This window comes from Camelus ferus, chromosome 18 (genome assembly GCF_009834535.1).
Source record: "Camelus ferus isolate YT-003-E chromosome 18, BCGSAC_Cfer_1.0, whole genome shotgun sequence".
Taxonomy (NCBI): Eukaryota; Metazoa; Chordata; class Mammalia; order Artiodactyla; family Camelidae; genus Camelus; species Camelus ferus.
In genome coordinates this window covers 21,744,198-21,763,453 of record NC_045713.1, presented here as the reverse complement: position 1 = coordinate 21,763,453, position 19,256 = coordinate 21,744,198, and the positions used below count along the sequence as shown (strand labels likewise).

The following is a 19,256-nucleotide window of genomic DNA, read 5'->3' as shown; positions in this document are numbered from 1 at the left end:
AGCTGAGGGCCAGGCTGACTCAGACCTGACCCCTCTGGCAGAAGGGCAGGTTTCCCGGAGGAGGCGGGCCAGGCAGGCTGGTTGGTCCTGAGAGGAGGGCCAGAGGCCACACACACAGACACTGCCGCTGCCGGGGAGGCCTGTGAAGGTTTGAGCTGGTAGCCCTCCAGGGCCCTGAGACCCCTGCAGCCCCACAAGGCCCCACACTGGCCTGGGGCAGTATCGTGGGTGCAGGGAAGCGGTGGGGAGGGGAAGAAGTGGGGACATCAGAGTGGCTGTCCTCCACAGACCATGGCTTTGCAGACTGCTCGAACCCCACTGGAGTCCTGTGGGACCTCAACTCATGGCAGCCTCCTGCTCCTGCTTCTCAGCCTCGGTGAGTAATGACGATGAGCTGCAGCAAAATACTGGAGTGCCAGAGAGTGTCCAAGGGTAGCTGTGGGTCCCTAGGGCTCGGGGCCTTAGGAAAGGCGCTACCTGCTCTATGCTTCCTTCCCTGGCTGTGGACAGTGCCCCCCGACCCTGCCCTAGGCAGGTGCCTCGAATCCTGGGCAGATGCTCTGAATCTAAGTAGGTGCCCTGAGCCCAGACAAGTGTCTTGAATCTCATCAGGTGCCTCAAGTCCCAGGCAGGCTGTCAGCCATATCTCTGCCCTGAGAGGTGACTATGTCTGGCACCCATGCTGGACTGCGGTGACCTACGGGGTTGGAGGTTGAGGCAGGGTGGTGATGGGGGCACAGGCCAAACTGAGGGTGCCCATGAGACAGGTGTCTGACTGCCCTGAGCAGTAGGGCCCCAGGAGGAGGCCTGTGCTCCCTGGTGTGGTGTTGCGGGACGTGATATTGTGGGGTGCAGGGGCCTAACCCTCTGCTTCTACACCCATGGGGTGTGCACGGGGCTGGGAGGGGCCAGCTTTGTCTCCTTCCTCGCCAGGGTGGGGGACTGCAGCAGGCATTGCTGGAAGTCCCTGGCCATCCCTTGAGCCTGGTGTGCCCTCCCCTGCAGGGTGGATGTTACCTTCCAGGGCCCAGGCTGCAGATACGGGATTGGTAAGGCCCCTCTGGGGAATCAAAGAGGGTTTTCTGGCCCTGGGTGGGGGTCCTTGAGCGCCAGGCTTCTCTGCTCAGTCCCAGCGCTGCTTTGTTCTCAGGGCCTCACGACTTCATGGCTGCAGCACACCTCCAGGGACCAGTCCTGGCCACAGCCTGAGCTGACCGTCATCATCCCAAGGGCCCGGCGGGGCACAGAGAGTGAGCACAGTGCCCAGCCCCATTAGGCGTCAGAAGATGTAGGGTGGGGGCTGGCATGTGATGTCTCACCTGCCTGCGCCTGCGGCCCTTCTTGTCAATCATGATGACCCAAGAGAGTGAACAGAAACACCCCATTTTGCTGATGGATAAACTGAGACCCAGAGAGGTCATGTGTTGCCCAGGGTCTCAGCGTGGGTGTGGGAGGAAGAGGTTGATGGGAGAAGCCCAGTCCCGAACCCCCTGCCTACCCCTGCAGAGAAGGCCTGCCCCCCGGGGCGGAAAGCCCAAGTGGTGGATGAAAAACTCATCTTCTACGAGGAGTGGGAGCTGGAGGCCTGTGTGGATGGGGCCCTGCTGGCTGCTCAGATGGACCGGGTGAACTTGATACCTTTCACCTACCAGCAGCTCCACATTTTTAAGCGCAAATTGGACGAGGTAGTTCAGGACTCGGGCTCCCACTTGCCTGCCATAGCTCGGCTTTCCCAGCTGCCCGGGGAGTGGCTGTGGCCCTCATGGTCACTTTCCGGGGAAGTTCTACCCACAGGGATACCCAGAGTCCCTGATCCAGCACCTGAGGTACTTCTTCCTTTCGGTCACCCCCGAGGACATCCACAAGTGGAATGTGACATCCCTGGAGACTGTGAAATCTCTGCTCGAAGTTACCAAAGGACACAAGATGGATGCTCAGGTGACCAGCTACCAGGGTGGGGAGGGGCAGACACAACATGTGAGGTTGTGCAGGTCCAAGGGGATACATCTCTCGCTGCCCCAAGCCACCTAGTGGCCTCTTCCCACAGGTGGCTGCCCTGATTGCCCGCTATGTAGTGAGAGGGGGCCAGCTGGACAAGGCCACCCTGGAGACCCTGGCCACCCTCCACCCTACCTACCTGTGCCTTCTCAGCCCTGAGCAGCTGGGCTCCATGAGCCTCAATGTTGTCTGGTGAGTCCAGGGCTCTGTCAGGTATTGTGGGCGTGCCACGCTCCCAGCTCACTGCCTGGCCCTGTGCTACCTCCCCAGGGTGACCAGGCCACAGGACCTGGATGCGTGCAGCCCACAGCAGATAGCCGTCCTCTATCCCAAGGCCCGCATTGTCTTCAAGAACATGACAGGGTCTGAATACTTTGAGAATATCAAGCCCTACCTGGGTGAGCCAGGGAGGACATGGCTGGGGAGGGGAGGGTGATGCCTGAAGCTCCCGCATCCATGCTGCCAGATTCCCCCCTCACTGGGCAGCCTGTTGGCCGTGTGACCAAAGTGTACCCTGTGTCCCTCCAAGTGTGTATAGGCTGAGATCCTGTGAGTTTTGGGCACCTCCAGCCTTTCTTCCAACCCAGAGGGTCAGGTGGTCACCAGGCAAAGGAATTCTTTGGGAAAACTCTCAGGAAAGGAAGTGGCTTCTGGTAGCCTGTGGTCAGAGGGTGAGACTAGGGGCTGTTGCAAGCTCTCACACTTAGGGGGCCCTCTCCCGTGGGCAGGTGGGGCCCCCATGGAGGACCTGCGGGCTCTCAGTCAGCAGAACATAAACATGGACCTAGCCACGTTCAAGAAGCTGCAGACAGAGGCTGTGCTGGTACAACCACAGAGAAGGGGGGCATCTAGGGGTGGGGCTTTTGAGGGGTAGCCAAGGCCCTCTCCAAAGTCTGGAGGGGCCAAGGCAGGGTCTGGATGGGGAGGCATAGGGTGGGTGGTTTGGACACAGTAGAGGAAAGCAACCTTCTGGGGAAAGGCAAGTGGACCCTGACTGCCGTCTGGGGGCCCTGGCAGCCGCTGACCATTGCTGAGGTGCAGAAACTTCTGGGCCCAAACCTGGTGGGCCTGAAGGCTGAGAAGGGGAACAGCCTCGTGCGGGACTGGATCTCCCGGCAGTCGCAGGATGACCTGGACAGCCTGGGGCTGGGGCTCCGCGGCGGCATCCCCAATGGCTACCTGGTTCTGGACTTCAGTGTCCAAGGTGGGCTGGGGTGGCCGGGCGGGTGGGGTCGGGGCAGAGTGAGGGGGAGGGTGTGAGTCTTCCCCTCTCCGCACAGAGGCCCTCTCGGGGGGCCCCCACCTCCTCGGACCAGGACCTGTGCTCACTGTGACCTCAAATCTGCTCCTGGCCTTCATCCTGAGCTGAGCCCATTGCTCTGGAGGCCCTGCTGTGGAGGCCCTGCCTGGCTGGGAGCAGGCCTGGGTGGTCCCTGTCCGACCTGAGGGCACCGAAGCACAATAAAAGAAGACCCATACCCCCCTCGCAGTGGTGCCCCCTGGTGTTTTGAGGACTGGGTGGGAGGGCCCCCGACGGCTGTGACCCCATAAGGCATGGTTCCCTGGGTTGCAGCCCCCTCCTGTTTGCACCTGGAAAGAGGAGGGACTCCAGGCAGGAGGGCTCTTGGGACTTTCCTGCTGCTGTTTCCCCTGAGGCCAGGCCAACACTCAGTGTGGCTTCTAGTGACACTGTCACCCCAGGGGACTCTCTGGGAGTCCTGACCCCAGCTAAGAGGGTCTCTGTGCCCTCCTTAGGCCCAGAGCAAGGGAACACAGGCAGGAAGATCCCCTCGTCCTTTATTCAAATCCATCAGCAAAATCAGCCCCTTTGCCAACCCCTGTTCTTCATCTGGAAGAGGCCAGAGGGCAGGGCAGCGTCTCCCTCACTGGCTGGGGAAGTGACCCTGGGCTCAGGTCCTCAGTCTGGCTCCAGGTCCTGGGAGCTGGGTGTGGGCAGGGACCGGCCCTGTAGGCCCCAGGACATGGGGCGTGGCCAGGTCCCCTGGGCCTGGTGCCTGTATCTTGGCCTGAGTAGTCGTCCAGCTCCACTTAATAGCCCCAGTTTTCCTGCATGTGGTGCTGGGGCAGCGCTGCCTTCAGAAGCTATGGTGCAGATGCCCCATGAGTGGTCCCAGCTAGGCTCCAGGGTGCCCCAATACAGCAGCCACAGGAGGCCTGAGGGCAGGGCTATGGCAAGTAGCAGGTACCCAAGGTGGGCTGGAGGGCTGCCTGTAGGTGGAACAAGGAGGGAGCACCCTTCAGTCTTGCTGGGTGCCCCCCGTTCCCACTCAAGGCTGTCCCACAGCCTCCGAGGCCTGGACAGCCCCTGCCCTAAGCTGGAGGCTCACACCGTCCCTGTGGGTGGGAAGAGCAATGAAGACCCCCATGCACAGCCACTCTTTTGGGCCCAGACAGGGACCTCATAGCTTCCCTACCCTCCACCTTCTGCAGCTCTGTGGATTTGGGGGAGACAATTGTGTCCTTCACTAACTCGGCAGGTGATGCAGGGGAAAGCCAGTGTCACCCAGATGTCATCCGAGGAGGCAGATGGAAAGAGTTGGCCAGCAGAGAATGAGATTGGGTGAAGACGAGAAGCTAGTAGCAGTCAGGGGTCTGCAGAGGGCCCAGGGCACAGAGGGCAGAGGGGGGATGTCCTGCTGAGGGGGAGGGTGGGTGCAGTTGTACCTGAGCTGGGGGCATCACTCCCAGGCTGGTCTGAGGTGGGGGCTAGCTGGGGCATCCAGGGTGTGGTGCTGGGGGTCCCAGTGGTTGAGTGGGCTGGGCCAGTGGGGCCAGTAGGGTCCGTGTCCAGGCCCAGCTCACCCAGGGCTGACTGGTTGAGGCTGCGGAGCCAGGAGCTGATGGTCGGGTGGCTGCGAGCCTTCTGCAGGTCCCCTACATTCTGGCCTAGCAGTGTGGTCACATTGCCCACACTCAGGCTCTGCAAGGGAAGCCAGGGGGCCATAGAACGAGGGACATGGATCAATGTTTAGCCAATCCAGGGGTGAGACCTGGCAGAACCAGCCTGGAGAAGTGACCTGGGGCCCACACTATCTGTACACCTCCAATTTGGGGGTATTGGGGCCTGCAGACGTGACCTAGGGCTCCCCAGCTCGGCCAGCCCTGCCCCACACCTGATGGGCAGCCCCTGGGCCCACCTGAAGCACACGGGGGTTCAGGTTGGTAAAGGTGTCAATGTCCATGGAGACGTTAGCCTGGGCCAGGTGCCGCAGCTCCTCCACCGGGGCACCGCCTGGGGGTAGGGCAGTGGTGAGGGCTCTGCAGGAGGGCAGGGCTCCAGAGGAGGGGTGTTGCACACAGGGCGGGGTCTCACCGAGGTAGGGGCGCATGAGGCGGTAGTAGGCAGCCACTGTCCTGGCACTGCTGAAGGCCTCTCGGGCCTTGGCGTAGAGCACGTTCTTCTGGCTCTGAGGGCAGGAGGAGATATCCAGGGTGCCGGCCAGCCTGGGGGAGGGTGTGGGGCTGAGGGCAGGCCAGCAGCCCCTCATCCTCTGGACATGGGGCCTGGCCCTCTCTCCCTGAACCACAGCTTTCCTCTTCACCTTGGCACTGGGCTGACTAGTGTCTCCCCCAAATTCACATCCACCCAAAACCTCAGAATGTGACCTTATTTGGAAATAGGGTCTTTCCTATGTGTAGATATAATCAAATTGAGATGAGGTCATGCTGATTTCGGGTGAGCCCTAAATCTAACCACTGGTCATAAGAAGAAATTTGGACACAGACATGGGGAAGATGGTTATGTGATGATGGAGGTAGAGATGGGGGTGATGCAGCACCAGAAGCTGGAAGAGGTAGGAAGGACCATCCCCTACAGGTTTCAGAAGGAGGTGGGCCTGCGACACCATAATTTCAGACTTCTGGCCTCCAGACTGTGAAAGGATACATCTCTGCTGTTTGTAGCCACTCCCCTTGTTATGGTGGCCAAAAGAAATGAGTCTACCTCTGATGGCCTGGCCTGGGCCCCAACCTGAGCCTCAGTGTCCCCCAACCTTCCTTGGCTAAAGAGTGGAGTTGGCTCAGAGTTGTGGAGGGTGAGTTGCTGGATGGGCTTACCGGAACTCTGAGGGCTGGATGGCCTGGATCTGCTGGGAGCTCATCCAGCAGAGGCGGGAGCCCCCGATGGCCACAAGCAGGGCGCCAGTGACAGTGCCGTTGTGGTCCAGGAACTTCTGCAGGATGGCCTGTGGGTAGGGTTGGGGTCAGCAAGGCTGGAGTCAGTGGAGCCTCCTAGAGCCCCCACTGCCCTCACCTCCGTCTGGTTCTCCAGGGCCCCATCTGGGGCCAGCAGGGCCACAACTGTGTCCCTGGATGTGATGTGCCACCGGCCGATCTCCCCACAGGAGTAGAGGTAGACCAGCGAGGGGATGAGCCGCAGCTGCTCCTCAGGGATGCCGCCCGGGTAGACCTGCAACGAGTGGTGGGCGGGGGTCAGGCCACACCGCTGGCCCCCAACTCACCTCCCACCACTGGTCCCCAGCGCACCCGAGCCAACTTGGTCTTGACGACTTGCTGGCACTCGGCAGGCAGCGGGTGCTGCAGCAGGGGGTCCAGGTTGGCCCTGAGCACGTGGTTGCCCAGGCAGGACTCGAGCTGTGAGCAGTCGTAGCGCACCAGGAAGAGGTTGTCCTGCAGTGTGGCTGCAGTGATGTCGCCGCGGATGCAGGTTCTCCCTGTGGCTGCGTGGGGTGCTGGTGTTGAGGACCGAGCTGGTCAGCCTCGGCCTGAGCTGACAACTGCTGCTGATTTTGGGCCCCACTTCACTCCTAACCATGACCCACCCATGACTCTCGTCAAACTTGACCCCCTAGCCAAATACTTGGCCCAGACCAGACTGAGTCAACCCTGACCTTGACCTCAACTCCCAGTCCTGCCCCACCAGACTCTGACCACTCTGCTGAGGCTGGATGAAGACCCCTAGGCCAAGCTCAGGGGGTTCAGTGTGGGTTGCCATGTCTCTGGTGCCCCCACTCCTGGATGAGGACCCTGAGCAGGGGGAGATGCAGTGTCCCCAAACATGGTGGCCACACTGACCTGTGTCCCTCTTGAACCGTGAGGAAACCAACTTGGCCTTGGCCTCAAGGAAGCAGGTGACAAAGCGCCTGGCATCACGCTGGCTGAGCTGCCCCTCCCGGCACATGGCCACCATGCTGCCGAAGAAGTCCAGGCCCACGGCCTGGAGGGACGGGCCTGGAGAACCCACACCCTAGGGAGGGCCACCAGAGCCACCCGTCCCCTCCTCCCTCTCCTCAGACAGAAACTCTGTGATGGAGAGTGACCAGGGACACGACTTGGGCATCAGAATGTCTGTACAGCCGACCCGCAGGCTTAGACGGGCTGATGGAAGGTCGGCTGGAGCCCCTACCCTGCCCCGAGGCGCTGCCCTACCTCCTGCACCTGCATCCACAGGCCAGGGCTGATATAGGTGGCCAGAGGTCCCAGAGCCTGCAGCCCCTCCAGGTTCCAGGAGCCAGGGGGCCTGACGTGCAAAGGGGGGCTCTGTATCAGGTCTGAGTACAGCTCCCAGGGCCTGCCCAGCAGAGATTCTCCCATCCCAGGCCTCTGGGGAGGGGGACTGCGGGGCCCAGCAGGTGGGGACAGCACCCCAAACCCATACACCGTAGGCTGCAGGGTCAGGGTGGGATGTGAGCTGGGTCAGAGGCTGGAGGTCAGTGGGGCTGTGGACACCAGTCTCCAGGCCGCCTCCTCTCTCATCTCAAGGAAGGGAGGCCTGGGCAGAAGGGACAGGCCCCCACCCACCCGAGCTTGGTCCTGCCACTGGCCAGCAGCTTGTTGAGGGCGAACTGCTGGGTGGCTGTCAGCCGAGGGCAGCGCAGCAGGTTCTGCAGCACACAGGGGTCTGCGGCCATGATGCTTGATGCGTCCATGTCACACACCAGGACCCCGAGGAGCAGCAGGTCAGAGGCACTGAGCCGTGGACGGGGCCCTCCCTGCAGGATAGCAGGTCAGCATGAGCTTGGTCCCACTGCCCATCACCCATCCTGTCCTGGCCCAGCCAGCCCACAGCGCCTACCAGGCAGGCCAGGGCCCTGTGCTGCAGGGCGGCCCTCTGGTCAGGCAGGTTGGCCAGCAGTTCTGTGTCTCCCTGGGCGGCACGGTGGATGAAGGCCCGGCAGTTGGCTTCTCTCACCTGTGTCAGGCTGTGGGAAGGTAAGGGGCTGTCAGGAGGGCAGGGCCAGCTGGGGGGCCTCCAAGTGACTGAGGTGCCCCTGGGAGCATGCTCAGCCCAGGCAGCCAGATGCTGGGCGGGGAGGGGCACTCACTCATAGAAGAGCAGCAGGTCCGGCGGGTGGAGCTCAAAGTCACGCTGGAGGCCTTGCTGGGCGGCCAGGTTGGCCAGGCAGCTGAGCTGGGCAGGGCAGGCAGTGTGTCATGCCCTCGTCCCACCTGGGGCCTACCCAGCCCCTTCCTCTCTGCCTGTCACCCTTCCCTCAGTGTGGGGCCCTCCTTGGGCCAAGCCCCTCACCCACCTCTCCACCCTCACCCCAAGTCCACCTGTCCCTTCTTTCCACCTGCCGGCTCTCTGTTACTGGACTCCATGTCTTCCTCTTCTTGCCTCAACCTCCATGTCAGAACAGGCCTCAGAATGGGTCAAACCTAGCCTGAGAGCCCCCAACTTCCGGCATCAGGCTCCTGCCCACCCCAGCCCCCACGGCACCACAGTGGTTCCTGGAGTCCACTTATCCGCTGCCAACCCCGCCTGGGCTTCTTGTCCCACTCACTTGGCCTACTCTGGGGTTGTTTCAAATTTATTACTAGTTTTATATTAATTTTATAACAAGACAAAATGATAGCTTTTCTTCCTTTCTTTTTTTAAACTCAGGGGCTGGTGACTTTGTGTCAGCTGTAGGTCCCGGTGGGCTCAACTGGCCCTTCTCGTGGCCCAGGTAGGGGAGAGGCTAGCAGGCTGGAATATCCCCCTGGGAGTCCGGACAACTTGCCCCAGGTGCCAGATGGAGGCCAGGTGGGCAAGCCCTCATCAAACCCAGAGCAAGAGGCAGGAGTCTGTGGGCAATTGGCTGAGAAATCCTGGCAATGGCCCAAAGTGGGCCGTGCTGGAAAATCACTCAAGGGAAGGAGATGCTGACCTCAGAGGCCAACTTCATGTCCCATCAGGTGACCTGAGAGGTGCATCTTAGGTGGCTGTGAAATTGGCAGGTTGGCCTACAAACAATGGATGCAGTTCTCTAGTGCGGGGTCCCTGTGCTCCAGGAGAGCTGCTCTATGTCCCGGCCCTGAGGTCCTGGCCTGGGTCCTCTGCTAAGGATGCCTCCCCTCCTGCCTGTCCCCGGGGCGCTTCTCCAGGGAGTCTGCCCTTGCCCTCGACACCCAGGTGCTCACTGCAAGTGCCGCTGCTGACCTGCCAGGCTCTGAGGGGGACCTGCTGCAATGCCATCCTCCTGATCAAAGCTGCAAGCTGGTCCCGGGACAGCTGGCTGGCCGGCTGGCACCAGAAGCCTTGCAGGAGGGAGGTGTTGGCACTGGGCAGAAAGGAGGCAGACAGTGAGGGGCAGAGGCTGGGGGCCTCCAGGCTGCAGCATGCAGAATGGAGATCACTCTTCAACACTGGGGAGTGAGACAGGAACTGCAGACGGCCAGGCTCTAGTTTCACAGACACGCATGTGCACACACTCATTCCTCTGACAGTACCTGGTTGGTGCCAGGCACCAAGCCATGGGCGGGATTAAAAGTGGCCCCTGAGTCCAGAGTGTCCAGACTCTGAGTTTGCGCTTCATCTGAGGCCTGGTTCCAGAGTTTAGGGCTCCATGGTCCCAGCGATGGCTGAGAGTTTGGAGAGCACCTGCCAGGCACCCACAGCCAGGCCTTCCTCATGATGTGAATCTAATACAATTCATGCACGGGGAGGGGGTCATGTCTCAGCTGGTCCAACTTGGCCTCCAGCTCTGCCTGATCAGTCAGAAGAGTGGTCAACTGATTCACAGCAGATGAGTAACTTCCAACCCCCCTGCATGAGAACCCTGGAGAGAGTCCCAGTTTGGAGCCTGAGAGGGAAGCAAAGCTTGAGGGGGAAAGGGACGCTGAAAGGCCTCAGGACAAGAAGTGATTGCCTGCCAGGCCAAGGAGAGTAGTGCCAGCCATGTGGGCATGACTCTGTGCAGGATACCAGCCTCCCTGAACCATCTCTGGTGAGTTACCTAGGCAGGCAGGGCCAGGCCCCCATGTTGGAGCCGGGAGTCAGAGCCCTGCCCCAGCCATGCCTGGGCCATCACACGCAGACCCTGGAGATGGTCCTTCCTTGTCCCCTACCCAGGCCTGCCAGGGAATCTGCTGCAGGAAATGTGATTGTCGACTTAGAACTTGCACTCACCTGGCCCACAGGTTGGCCCTGCTGGCATCCAGCCCTCCCTGGGAGGCACCCTTGGTGTTGGGAGGAGAGCAGTGGGCAGTGAGTGACACCAGGAGGGCAAGGCCTGGGCTCACCAGGGCACCTGGAACAGAACAAGCTGTGAGCACGTGTGGGAGCATCCAGTGTGGGTCTGCCCAGGGCCTCTGTGTCTGCCACAATGGTGCTGGTCACCTGTCTATGCCAGCCTGAGCCTGAGCACATGTGCCTGGGTGTGCTTCTGATCAGGTGAACATGTGTGTGACAGCGTGTCTAACTGTATAGATGACTGTCTTTGACATTGTACGCGTGTGCCCCTAATGGTATGTGGTGATGAACACACATATGTGGTGGGTTGTATGTGTGTGGTGGCATGCATGCCCACACAGCACGCCTGTGTGTCTGGTGGTATGATTGTGTACACACCCGTGTGATGATGTGTCGGCATGTGCAGCAGGTGGCATGTGACTATAGAAGCTTGTGCACATGTATGTTGTGGCCTGTATACATGCCTACCAATGCCACGTCTATAATGGCACATCCACGTGTGGATGGTGTGGACCCCTGTGTGTGCCCCTGGCAGGTGTACATGTGTGTAAACTCCTGCCTCCACCCCTCCCTCCACCCTCTGTCCTCACAGTCTGAGCCCCAAGATCCCCAAGCAGAGGGATGGGGTCAGCTACCATCTTCTCCTGAGCCCCTCGGTAGCTCCGTCCCTTCTAGCCATGGTCCCCCTCATCCATGCCTTGTCCCCGCCAGGACCCCCAGGCCCAGTGCCCCATCTGTGCCGTCTCAATTCCCTTCCCTAACGCCCAGTGGGGGAGCCCTGGGGCAGGACCCCCAAGAGCAGACTAGAGGAAAGAGGGTGGTCCTGTCCCACTGGGGAGCTGCTTCCCGAGATGGGGAGGGAGGGTCATTTCACCTGCTCTGGGGCCCATGGCTGTGCGGCGCGCAATGGTTTTCCTTGCAGGAAGGCACCAGGGTCACAGGCAGCCAGTCCAGGACAAGCTGGAGAGGAGACAGGAGGTAGTGAGGCCCGGGCAGGGCACAGAGGGTAGGTCACCATCCAGGGTCACACAGGATAGGCACTGTGAAGGGCCTCGAACTTTGGGCTGCAACCATGTCTCTCTGTCTTGGGGGAGGGTACAACCCACAAACAATTTGTCTTTGGAATAAAAAGGAGTGGCAGATGGGGAGCCAAGCCCAACCCTGGGGCCTTTGTCATTGTGGGTCAGGACTCAGGGGACCCACGGGCTGGGCTGCCGTGTCTCCAATGAACTGATATCTTAACAGCTCTAGGGGTTGGGTGGGTGGTAGTCCCAGTGAGTCCCTGTAGCATCAGGGGTGAGAGGCCTGGTGGCCCCCAACCTATTTTGGTGCAGCCTTGGCTTCAGACCCACATCTGGCGGCCTAGGCAGCCCCCTTTCCCTCTCAGGGCCTCAGGTGCCCAGTGAGACCTGACCCCGGGCACCACCCACGCTGCAGCCCGCTGGCTGCCCTGACCAAAGTGGAGATGACAGTTGTGAGGCCTGGGGAAGGTGGGTGGGCCGGGGAGCCCAGGCCACGTTGCTGGCTCCTGGGCCACAGCCTTGCACGGGCTGTCGACTTCGGACACCCGTGGGCCTCTGGACTCTGCATGGCCCAGGAGGAACACAGAGAGGTGTTACTGCCCCACAAGACAGCGGCTCAGAGGGACTCAGCTACCTGCCCAGGGCCGCACAGAGGCCAGACTTCCAGCTGAGGCCCCGTGCGTCCAGCTGGTGGTGATTCCCGCTTGCCCCTGCCTCTCACCTGAGCATGAAGAATTCCGTCTGTCCTAGAGGGAGGCTGCTCCAGGGCCAGGCGGCAGCTGTCAGAAGCAGCGATCTTGTAGACCAGGTGCTCCAGACACCAGCAGTCCCAGTCCACCCAGTGAGTCAGCCCCTGCAACTGAGCCTTGGGGTACAGGGATGGTGCAGGGTAGTGGCACCAGGGTCCCTGCTCACTTCCATGCCTCACTCAGCACCCTGCCCAGCTGGCCACCCACTTCTGCAGCGATGCCCGCCAGGCAGACGTGTAGGGGAGGGGCCAGGGCTATGCCAGGTGACGCTGCCATGTCTGCCCCTCGGGGCCCCAGGCACAGCGGGCACTTGCTCTGCAGCCCTGCGAGAGTGAGAGGTTGAGCTCACGGTTGGCAGCTGCCCAGCGCACACCCCTCGCCACTGGTGGGGCCCCAGCCCAGCAGTGTCCTTGCCTCGAGGTTCATGTGTGTGTTTGTACATGAGCACACCTGCACTTGATGTGTGTGCTAGCATCTGTGTGAGTACATGTGCACGTCCGTGTGCACCCAGGAGCACACACATCTGCATGCATATGTGGTGCACGTATGTCCCCTGCAGGGATGTCAGGCATGCGTGGACCCTCTGTGCTGCCTGGGTTGAGTGACAGGTGTGGTGTGTTTCCGTTCTGTTGGTGCTGTCACAGAGCTGGCCATGTGTGTACATCTGGGTGGGGAGAGTGTGCAGGCAACCTTGATGGTGCACAGCCATGCCGGCCACACACGCCCTGGTGTGCAGCCTGCTGGGGCCCAGGATGGGGCTGGCTCCATTGGGCAGGTCTCGAAGGTAAAGCAGGAGGTGGGGATGCAGGACGGCTGAGGATGAAGGTGCCCACAGATGTTTCCCTGCCAGCTGAGGTGGATGGGGAGCCAGGTGCCCCAGGATGGCCCTTGACCTCAGCTTTCACCACATCTGCCCCTGCTTAGTGGGGCCAGGAGGCTCTGGAACCTTGAGCCCCCACAGCACGGTTCCATCTGGCAGGGCGAGGGGCAGTGAGGCCCGTGACCCCCAGAGTCCCAGAGTCCCAGGGGGCAGGGTTGGGGCCAGGTCCACCAGCAGGGGCAAGCTCACCCTGGGTCCCAGCACTGAATCCCTGAGGTGGGCCATCAGCTCCACCCAAGCCCTGAGCACTCGAATGGGAGCAGGTTTTAGCTAAGGGCCTGCTGGGGCTCTGGATGCTAAGGGGTCTGTGGGGAGGAGGTATCACTTAGTGGTGGGGTCTCTACCCACCCCAGGGCCCAGGCCGGGGTGGAGGAGGCTCCTCATAGGCTAGCGAGTGCAGGAGGCCAGATACTGGCTGTCCCATTCGGACTTGGCCCCCAGGGCAGGCTCAGGCCGTGCAAACAACCACAGCAACAGACCGATTGCTGAGCTGTACAGAGCCACACCCCGCCCCCAGTTCTCCCGAGTATTCTCACGGAATCTGGCCCCACCAGCAGCACAGTGCAATGCCCGCTTTGCAGATGAGGAGACTGAGGCCCACAGAGCTGAGCAGCTTACCCCTGGCCATACAAGGTGAGCAACAGTGGGACAGTCCTGTAGCTGGACTGTCCTGTCAACACCGAGTTCCCTGGGGCGTGACATCTGTGGCTGCCCCACAGTCAGCTGTTGGGGCAGGTGCGCTGGGTGGACCGTGGGAGGGGCAGGCAGCCTACCTGTAGGGAGCAAGGTCGGGATCTGGCCCTGGGGGCTCTCAGAGGGGCTTTTCAGTGGGAGGAGCCAGGCTGTGGGGCAACATATGCGGAACATCCCCCAGGCAGTCCCGACCCACAGGCCGCCTGTCTGCCCTTCTATCGCACTTTCTCTCCCTCTGCAGCTGCCTGCCTGTCCAGCCCGCCCATCTTCTGTTTTGCTGCTTGCTTTGCAGGCTCAGCCCATGGGCCCTGAACCAGGTCAGTGTTCTGCAGCTGGTCGTACCTGTCCTCTGGTCTCCCCCAGATCCCTCCCCAGCCTACAGTTCCCACTTGGCAGACTGGCAGTCAGGGTTGACCGAAGTCCCCAGCTCCTGGCTGACCTCCTAGTGCCTCCCCAGACCACTTGGCACTAAGTAGAAGCTGGAGCTCCCGCCCTCAATTGGGTGGGATAGAGTGGAGGCTAAATCCTGGCCCTACTGGGACTCCTGGCTCCAAAAGGGTGGGGATGGGAGTAGTAGGCTGTCCTCAGCCCCCTGGCCTCCCCAGCAGCTTCTTGGGACCTGAGGGTGGGTGAACAGTGGTGATGCTATCTAGCTGAAGAAAAATTATTTTTTCTGTCCTGGCAAGAGAAATGTCCTCTTGACTTCAGGACCTATGCCCCAGGGAGATATAAAGGGACCCCTGGTCTCCCCTCCATGTGGCTAGCTGCTGGGGGACAGGGAACGAGACCTGGACACTCTGGGATGTTTTGGGGTAGCCCTGCCTGAACTGGGCAGGGAGAGACCCCTGGGGGCATACGTGGAAGGAAGGGCTGTCAGGGTGGTCCTGGCTTGGCCACAGGACCCTGTGGGCCCAGATCCTCTGGGAGGTGCCAGCAGTTGGGAAACGACTGGGTATGTCCAGGGAAATGGGATGCAGAGCTTCCAAAGGTCACTGCAGGCTCAGGTGGACGGGGCTGAGAGACCTGGAACAGCAGTGACCCCATGTGGCAGCAGCAGGCATGACGGCCTCTGAGCACCGCCCAGGAGGTGTGGAGTGTAGGGGCGTGAGGAGGGGGTGTAGGGGGTGTGGGGAGAAGCAGGAAGCCTACACAAGGGCTCCTGGCCTTCCGTCCTTTGGGGAATCTTCCTTCATTCTCTACTCACTCACTGAGCAGTGTGTGTGAGCCAGGACCGTGCTCCAGGTGAGGGGCTCAGTACAGAGTGAGCAAGGCCAACACAGTCCCCAACTTGTGGGGCGGATGAGAAACAGGGAGCAGACAGTGGAGAAGTTCCGGGAAGGGAATGAAGTGAGGGAAGTTGATGACAGAGGCGGGGGGAGTGGTGGATGGTCGGGAAGGGGAGATGAGGGCAGAGTGTGGAGGGTGAGGGCAGTAGGAGGGAGGTTGGGGGAGGTGGGGCAGTTCTCAGTGAGGAAATGAGGGGCTGAGAGGGCAGCAATGGGGATACAATCCCATTGCACCCTAGTCCAGTGAGAAAGGTCATGCTAGGCACATCACTGTAACCATCTGTCTTGGGTGCTACTCCATGGGCCCCTCTGGTACTCCAGTTACAGAAGAGGAAACGGAGGTGCAGGGGGCAGTGGCTGGCACCTGCATTTCTGCAGAGGCCCCACTGGTGGGTGGGTGGCTGCCTCTGGCTCCATCCTGGCTGAGATCCCACTGTGATTACAAGTGGGGCCAGCCCAGGAGCGCCACAACAGGGCTTGCCTGCCTTGGATGGCTGAGAGGAGGGGCCTGGCCCAGCTGGGTGAAGGGACAGATGTGTGACCTCAAACTGGCTGAAGGCCCAGGCACCAGCCCTCTCATGGCATTCTGAGATTTTGGAGTGCCCCAGGGTAAGCACTCAGCGAGGCACCCTGGTAAGACCAGATGGATGCGGTTTTTGTTGAGGATCTGGGGGTCCTCCAGGGATATGACTGGCCCAACTTGTGCCAATTCAGAGTGCAGCCCCACACCAGGGTGGCAGGGTGTTCACCACATGAGGGGGTGGGTGGCAGATTAGGCTCACAAGGGTTGTCCTGGCTGCTGCTGAAGGCCTTGAGCAAAGGTCTGCCCAGTGCTGGGATGGGGGTGGGGGTCTGGGTCCCCCCGGAACCCCACATCAGGCACATTCATGGTTACTTGCAAAGTCAGTCACTGACCGTTTATTCTGAGTCCTTAGAGCCCAGCTGTGGCTGGGGCAGTGTGGGCATGTTGTGGGGGATAGGGGAAGCTCGGGGTGACTGCCCTTGTTCCCAGGCTGAGGCCTGATGACCCGTGGCTAACTGGGAACTGCCAAGCAGGTGGTGAAGTCAGCATCTGTGACCTGGCGCCCGGAAGACCCCACAGGGGCAGCGCTTACATTGGGTCTGGAGGAATGGCAAGCGAGGTGGAAGCTGGGGGTGTGGCTCATGCCCACTTCCATGGGAGATGCTCCGGATGTGGGCGGATGGAGCAGTTTGGCAAAAGTGAAGGCACAAGGTAGGACCTGCCTAGCAGGGAGGGTCACGGTCAGCAGGTGGAGAACCCAGCCAGGCTGGGGTGACGGGCACAGAGGGTCCAAGCACAGCAATGTGGAGTGGGGCACTGCAGGCCCAGGAGGAGCCCACCTTGAGGCTGGCACAGGTCCTGGCTCTTCCTCTTCTAGGGTGATCCAGAGCCAGTCTACAAGTCAGCCCCTGGGGGTGAGGCTTTGGAGCCAGGGAGGAGCTCTGGGGCAATAGCCACGATTTCCCCAGAGGGGCTAAGAGGGAGGCCGTGTGGGTCCCACAGCTCAAGGGCTCCATCCTCTGGAATCACAGCTGCCTGGCTCCTCTGCTGGCCCTGCCAGCCCCTCTTCAGGCCTGGCCGCTGCAGGGACTGGTCCAGGGCTCTGACCCACAGCCCCTGCCCCTTGGGGTCCCAGTATGCCATCCCCACCCCAGGACAGTGTTCTCAGTTGTCTGGCTCCAGAGTCCACTCCGACAGCCACTGCAGGCATGAGGCCCGCTGTGCCTCTGTCTCAGGGGGCTTGGCAGGAGGTGGTGGGGGCCGGCCTGGCCCTGGCAGGGGTGTGGAGGGGCTGCAGGGCCCAAGGCCCCCATCTATGGGGTCAGGGTCCGGGGCCGCCCGCAGGACCTGGACGAGCTCATCCAGTGGCTGCACCAAGGTGTAGGGGCTCCAGCAGGCATCAAGGGCAGGCACGAAGGGGTCAGGTGTGCAGGCCTCCACGCACTCAGTGTCTGTGGGGATGCGCAGGTAGAAGGCGTGGAGCATCATGCGGAAAGGCTGGTCCTCCTGGCCCGAGGCCTGGCCATAGGTGAGGTCCCCTACGATGGGGTGGCCAAGGGCACTGCAGTGCACGCGCAACTGGTGCGTCCGGCCTTTGGGGAAGAGAGGGGGTCGGTCAGGTGGGGGTGCCACTCCATGCCCACCCCCTACCCGTTCACGTCATGCCCAGCACTGTCCTCGACTGTGGCCTTGGAACCTCAGGCAACTCCTGGGGACAGCAGACCTCTCTGTTTCATGCCATAGATAAAGATGTCAGAGCTCAAGACAGAAGCAACTTCTGGGGTTGCCTCTGGTGAAGGCAGGGCTGGAGCAGTGCCTGGTTCACATAGACCAGCAAAACCCCATGTGGGGCAAGAGGCTGCAGGCTGTGGAGCTGAGCGTGGGGGAGGAATCAGTTTGGCCAGTGATGCTAAGGGAGCCTGGGGAGGTTCCCTTCCTTCTTGACGGAGATGCCTGAGGCAGGACACCATCAGAAGCAGGACAACATCAGAGACAGCAAAGAGACCCCGGCAGCTGCTGGGCCCCCACCGCAGGACATACCTGTGAGGGGCTGCAGCAGCACTTTAGAGACAGGCTTTCCTGCATACAGCCCATGTTCCAGGACCACCAGCTCCGTGAGGCTTGGTTTTGGGTTCTCACAGCCTGAGGGGAGTGAGGCAAGCTCAGAGTTGGCTGGACCATCTCTGGGACCGAGTGCACCCCAGCCTAGGTCACCTGCCCAGGTTGCCCCAGTCCACCCAGGGTCCTCACTGGACAACATGTGCCCCTAGCCCCCACCCCCTGCTTTTCGTACCCTCTGTGCCCTCAATGCACATGGTGTGGGTCCGGCCTTCTGTGCTGCTCTTGCCGATGGAATAGCTGACGGTCATCCGGCTTTCTTGGACATGCCCCCGCACCTGCCAAGCAGGGGTCACATGCTGCTTGCCAGGGTACCTGCCACTTCTGGGGAGCCCACCCAACACCCAGAGCCTGCCAAAGCGGACTGAGAGTTGGAGACCCCTGCCCCAGAGACCAGCCACGCCTTACTAGAGCCAGGTAAGCCTTGGTGACACGTCGGTCCTTGAAGCACCTGTAAGCACTGCCTGCGGCTGCCTTGTTCAGAGCCACACAGAGTGCCCCACTGGTGGAGAAGTCCAGCTGGTGGCAGAACCTGGTATGGGGCAGAGGATCAGCGGTGGCTGGGCTGGGGGTGACTGCTTCCCCCGATGGAGGGTGCTGTGGGAACCTGTACCCAACTCCCGCACACCTGAACCCGTAGCAGGTGTCAGGGTCTGCCAGCTCTGGGAAGCGGTGTCTCAGCTGCTTCTGGAGGGTCAGCGTCTCCCGCCAGGCCTTGCTGTCGATGCGCACGTCCCAGTGCTTGTTCACCACCAGGAAGTCATGGCTCCGGTACACAACACACAGGTTCTCCATGCTGCCTGGCTCCATGGTGGCACCTGCATTATGAGGCAAGTGCGTGGGGCGGGTGGGGTGTGTGTCATGGGGTGTTCAGCCCCACACCATGGCCCTGCCCACCTAGTGTGGACACTCCTGCTCCCCTGGGCCCCCGCTCTGAAGCTACCAACCCTATGCGGCAGACAAGCTTGCAGACCTACTGTGTGCTTGCATCCTCATCTCTGAGTCAAGTAGCAAGTTATCTACCTGCTGGGGTGAGGGATCCGGCTAAGGTCAGAGAAGCTAGTGTTGCTCTGGGCTCTGGCTATGGGGCAGTCCTGCCCAGATCCAGGCCTGGGGAGAAGCAGCCTTCTCCTCCAGCCCGCCCCCACGGACCCTTCCCGGACAGGCCATGGACGCACGATAAGAGTTTTTCTGAGTGGGGTCGGGTGCAGGGCGGGGAACAGGGTCCTCTCTCGCTCACGCAGACACCCCCTGCCCTGCCATCCCTCCACAAAATCCCCGCTCTCGCGTCTGATGGGCACAGGCAGAGCGTTGCCGAGAGGAACCCGGCTGCACTCCTTCCCCGAGCCCCCGCCCATTCCAGGGCCGACCTGCAGCTGGGCCGCGCCGTCCGGGTCCCCGATGCAGCGGCCCAGCCCCGGCTCCTGCTCCCGCGACTCCGCACCTGGTGGTCCAGCGACCCCAGAGGCGCCACTCGGACCACTGAGCCGCACCTAGCCCCGCTCGGCCTGCGCACGCAGCCCCGCCCACGCCCCGGACACGCCACGCCCATG

At 61.5% G+C, this 19,256-nt stretch overlaps 3 protein-coding genes across 9 annotated transcripts; 1 reads left to right on the top strand and 2 right to left on the bottom strand.

The window, feature by feature from the left end:
• The first annotated feature begins 30 nt into the window (after nucleotides 1-30).
• On the top strand, nucleotides 31-3,487 carry LOC102505736 (mesothelin). 5 transcript variants are annotated; one of them, XM_032459464.1, is made up of 11 exons: nucleotides 31-148; nucleotides 289-376; nucleotides 1,006-1,049; nucleotides 1,151-1,250; nucleotides 1,507-1,685; nucleotides 1,795-1,938; nucleotides 2,024-2,190; nucleotides 2,269-2,396; nucleotides 2,727-2,821; nucleotides 3,016-3,202; nucleotides 3,279-3,487. In XM_032459464.1, exons 2-11 carry the CDS (start codon nucleotides 292-294, stop codon nucleotides 3,365-3,367), a joined length of 1,218 nt encoding a protein of 405 aa, XP_032315355.1. In that variant the 5' UTR covers nucleotides 31-148; nucleotides 289-291; the 3' UTR covers nucleotides 3,368-3,487. The 5 variants fall into 5 exon arrangements, with proteins under 5 accessions (XP_032315355.1, XP_032315356.1, XP_032315357.1 ...); XM_032459465.1 differs by having other exon boundaries at nucleotides 32-148; nucleotides 1,855-1,938; XM_032459466.1 differs by having other exon boundaries at nucleotides 33-148; nucleotides 1,855-1,938; nucleotides 2,048-2,190.
• Nucleotides 3,488-3,916: 429 nt separating this feature from the next.
• Nucleotides 3,917-12,276, bottom strand: LOC102510243 (mesothelin-like protein). The gene is made up of 16 exons (XM_032461065.1): nucleotides 12,176-12,276; nucleotides 11,307-11,392; nucleotides 10,370-10,490; nucleotides 9,401-9,521; nucleotides 8,304-8,389; nucleotides 8,054-8,180; nucleotides 7,780-7,970; nucleotides 7,408-7,498; nucleotides 7,054-7,195; nucleotides 6,505-6,692; nucleotides 6,272-6,427; nucleotides 6,076-6,203; nucleotides 5,333-5,463; nucleotides 5,157-5,251; nucleotides 4,684-4,939; nucleotides 3,917-4,227 (listed from the first exon to the last, which is right to left on the bottom strand). Exons 2-16 carry the CDS (start codon nucleotides 11,320-11,322, stop codon nucleotides 3,917-3,919), a joined length of 2,160 nt encoding a protein of 719 aa, XP_032316956.1. The 5' UTR covers nucleotides 11,323-11,392; nucleotides 12,176-12,276.
• A 3,677-nt stretch (nucleotides 12,277-15,953) lies between these two features.
• Nucleotides 15,954-19,232, bottom strand: RPUSD1 (RNA pseudouridine synthase domain containing 1). Of its 3 annotated transcripts, none has more exons than XM_032460613.1 (6): nucleotides 19,148-19,232; nucleotides 18,332-18,521; nucleotides 18,112-18,235; nucleotides 17,879-17,981; nucleotides 17,626-17,727; nucleotides 15,954-17,177 (listed from the first exon to the last, which is right to left on the bottom strand). In XM_032460613.1, exons 2-6 carry the CDS (start codon nucleotides 18,511-18,513, stop codon nucleotides 16,750-16,752), a joined length of 939 nt encoding a protein of 312 aa, XP_032316504.1. In that variant the 5' UTR covers nucleotides 18,514-18,521; nucleotides 19,148-19,232; the 3' UTR covers nucleotides 15,954-16,749. The 3 variants fall into 3 exon arrangements, with proteins under 3 accessions (XP_032316504.1, XP_006172693.1, XP_032316505.1); XM_006172631.3 differs by having other exon boundaries at nucleotides 19,074-19,206; XM_032460614.1 differs by lacking the exons at nucleotides 18,332-18,521; nucleotides 19,148-19,232 and having other exon boundaries at nucleotides 18,155-18,235.
• Between the last annotated feature and the right edge of the window lie 24 nt (nucleotides 19,233-19,256).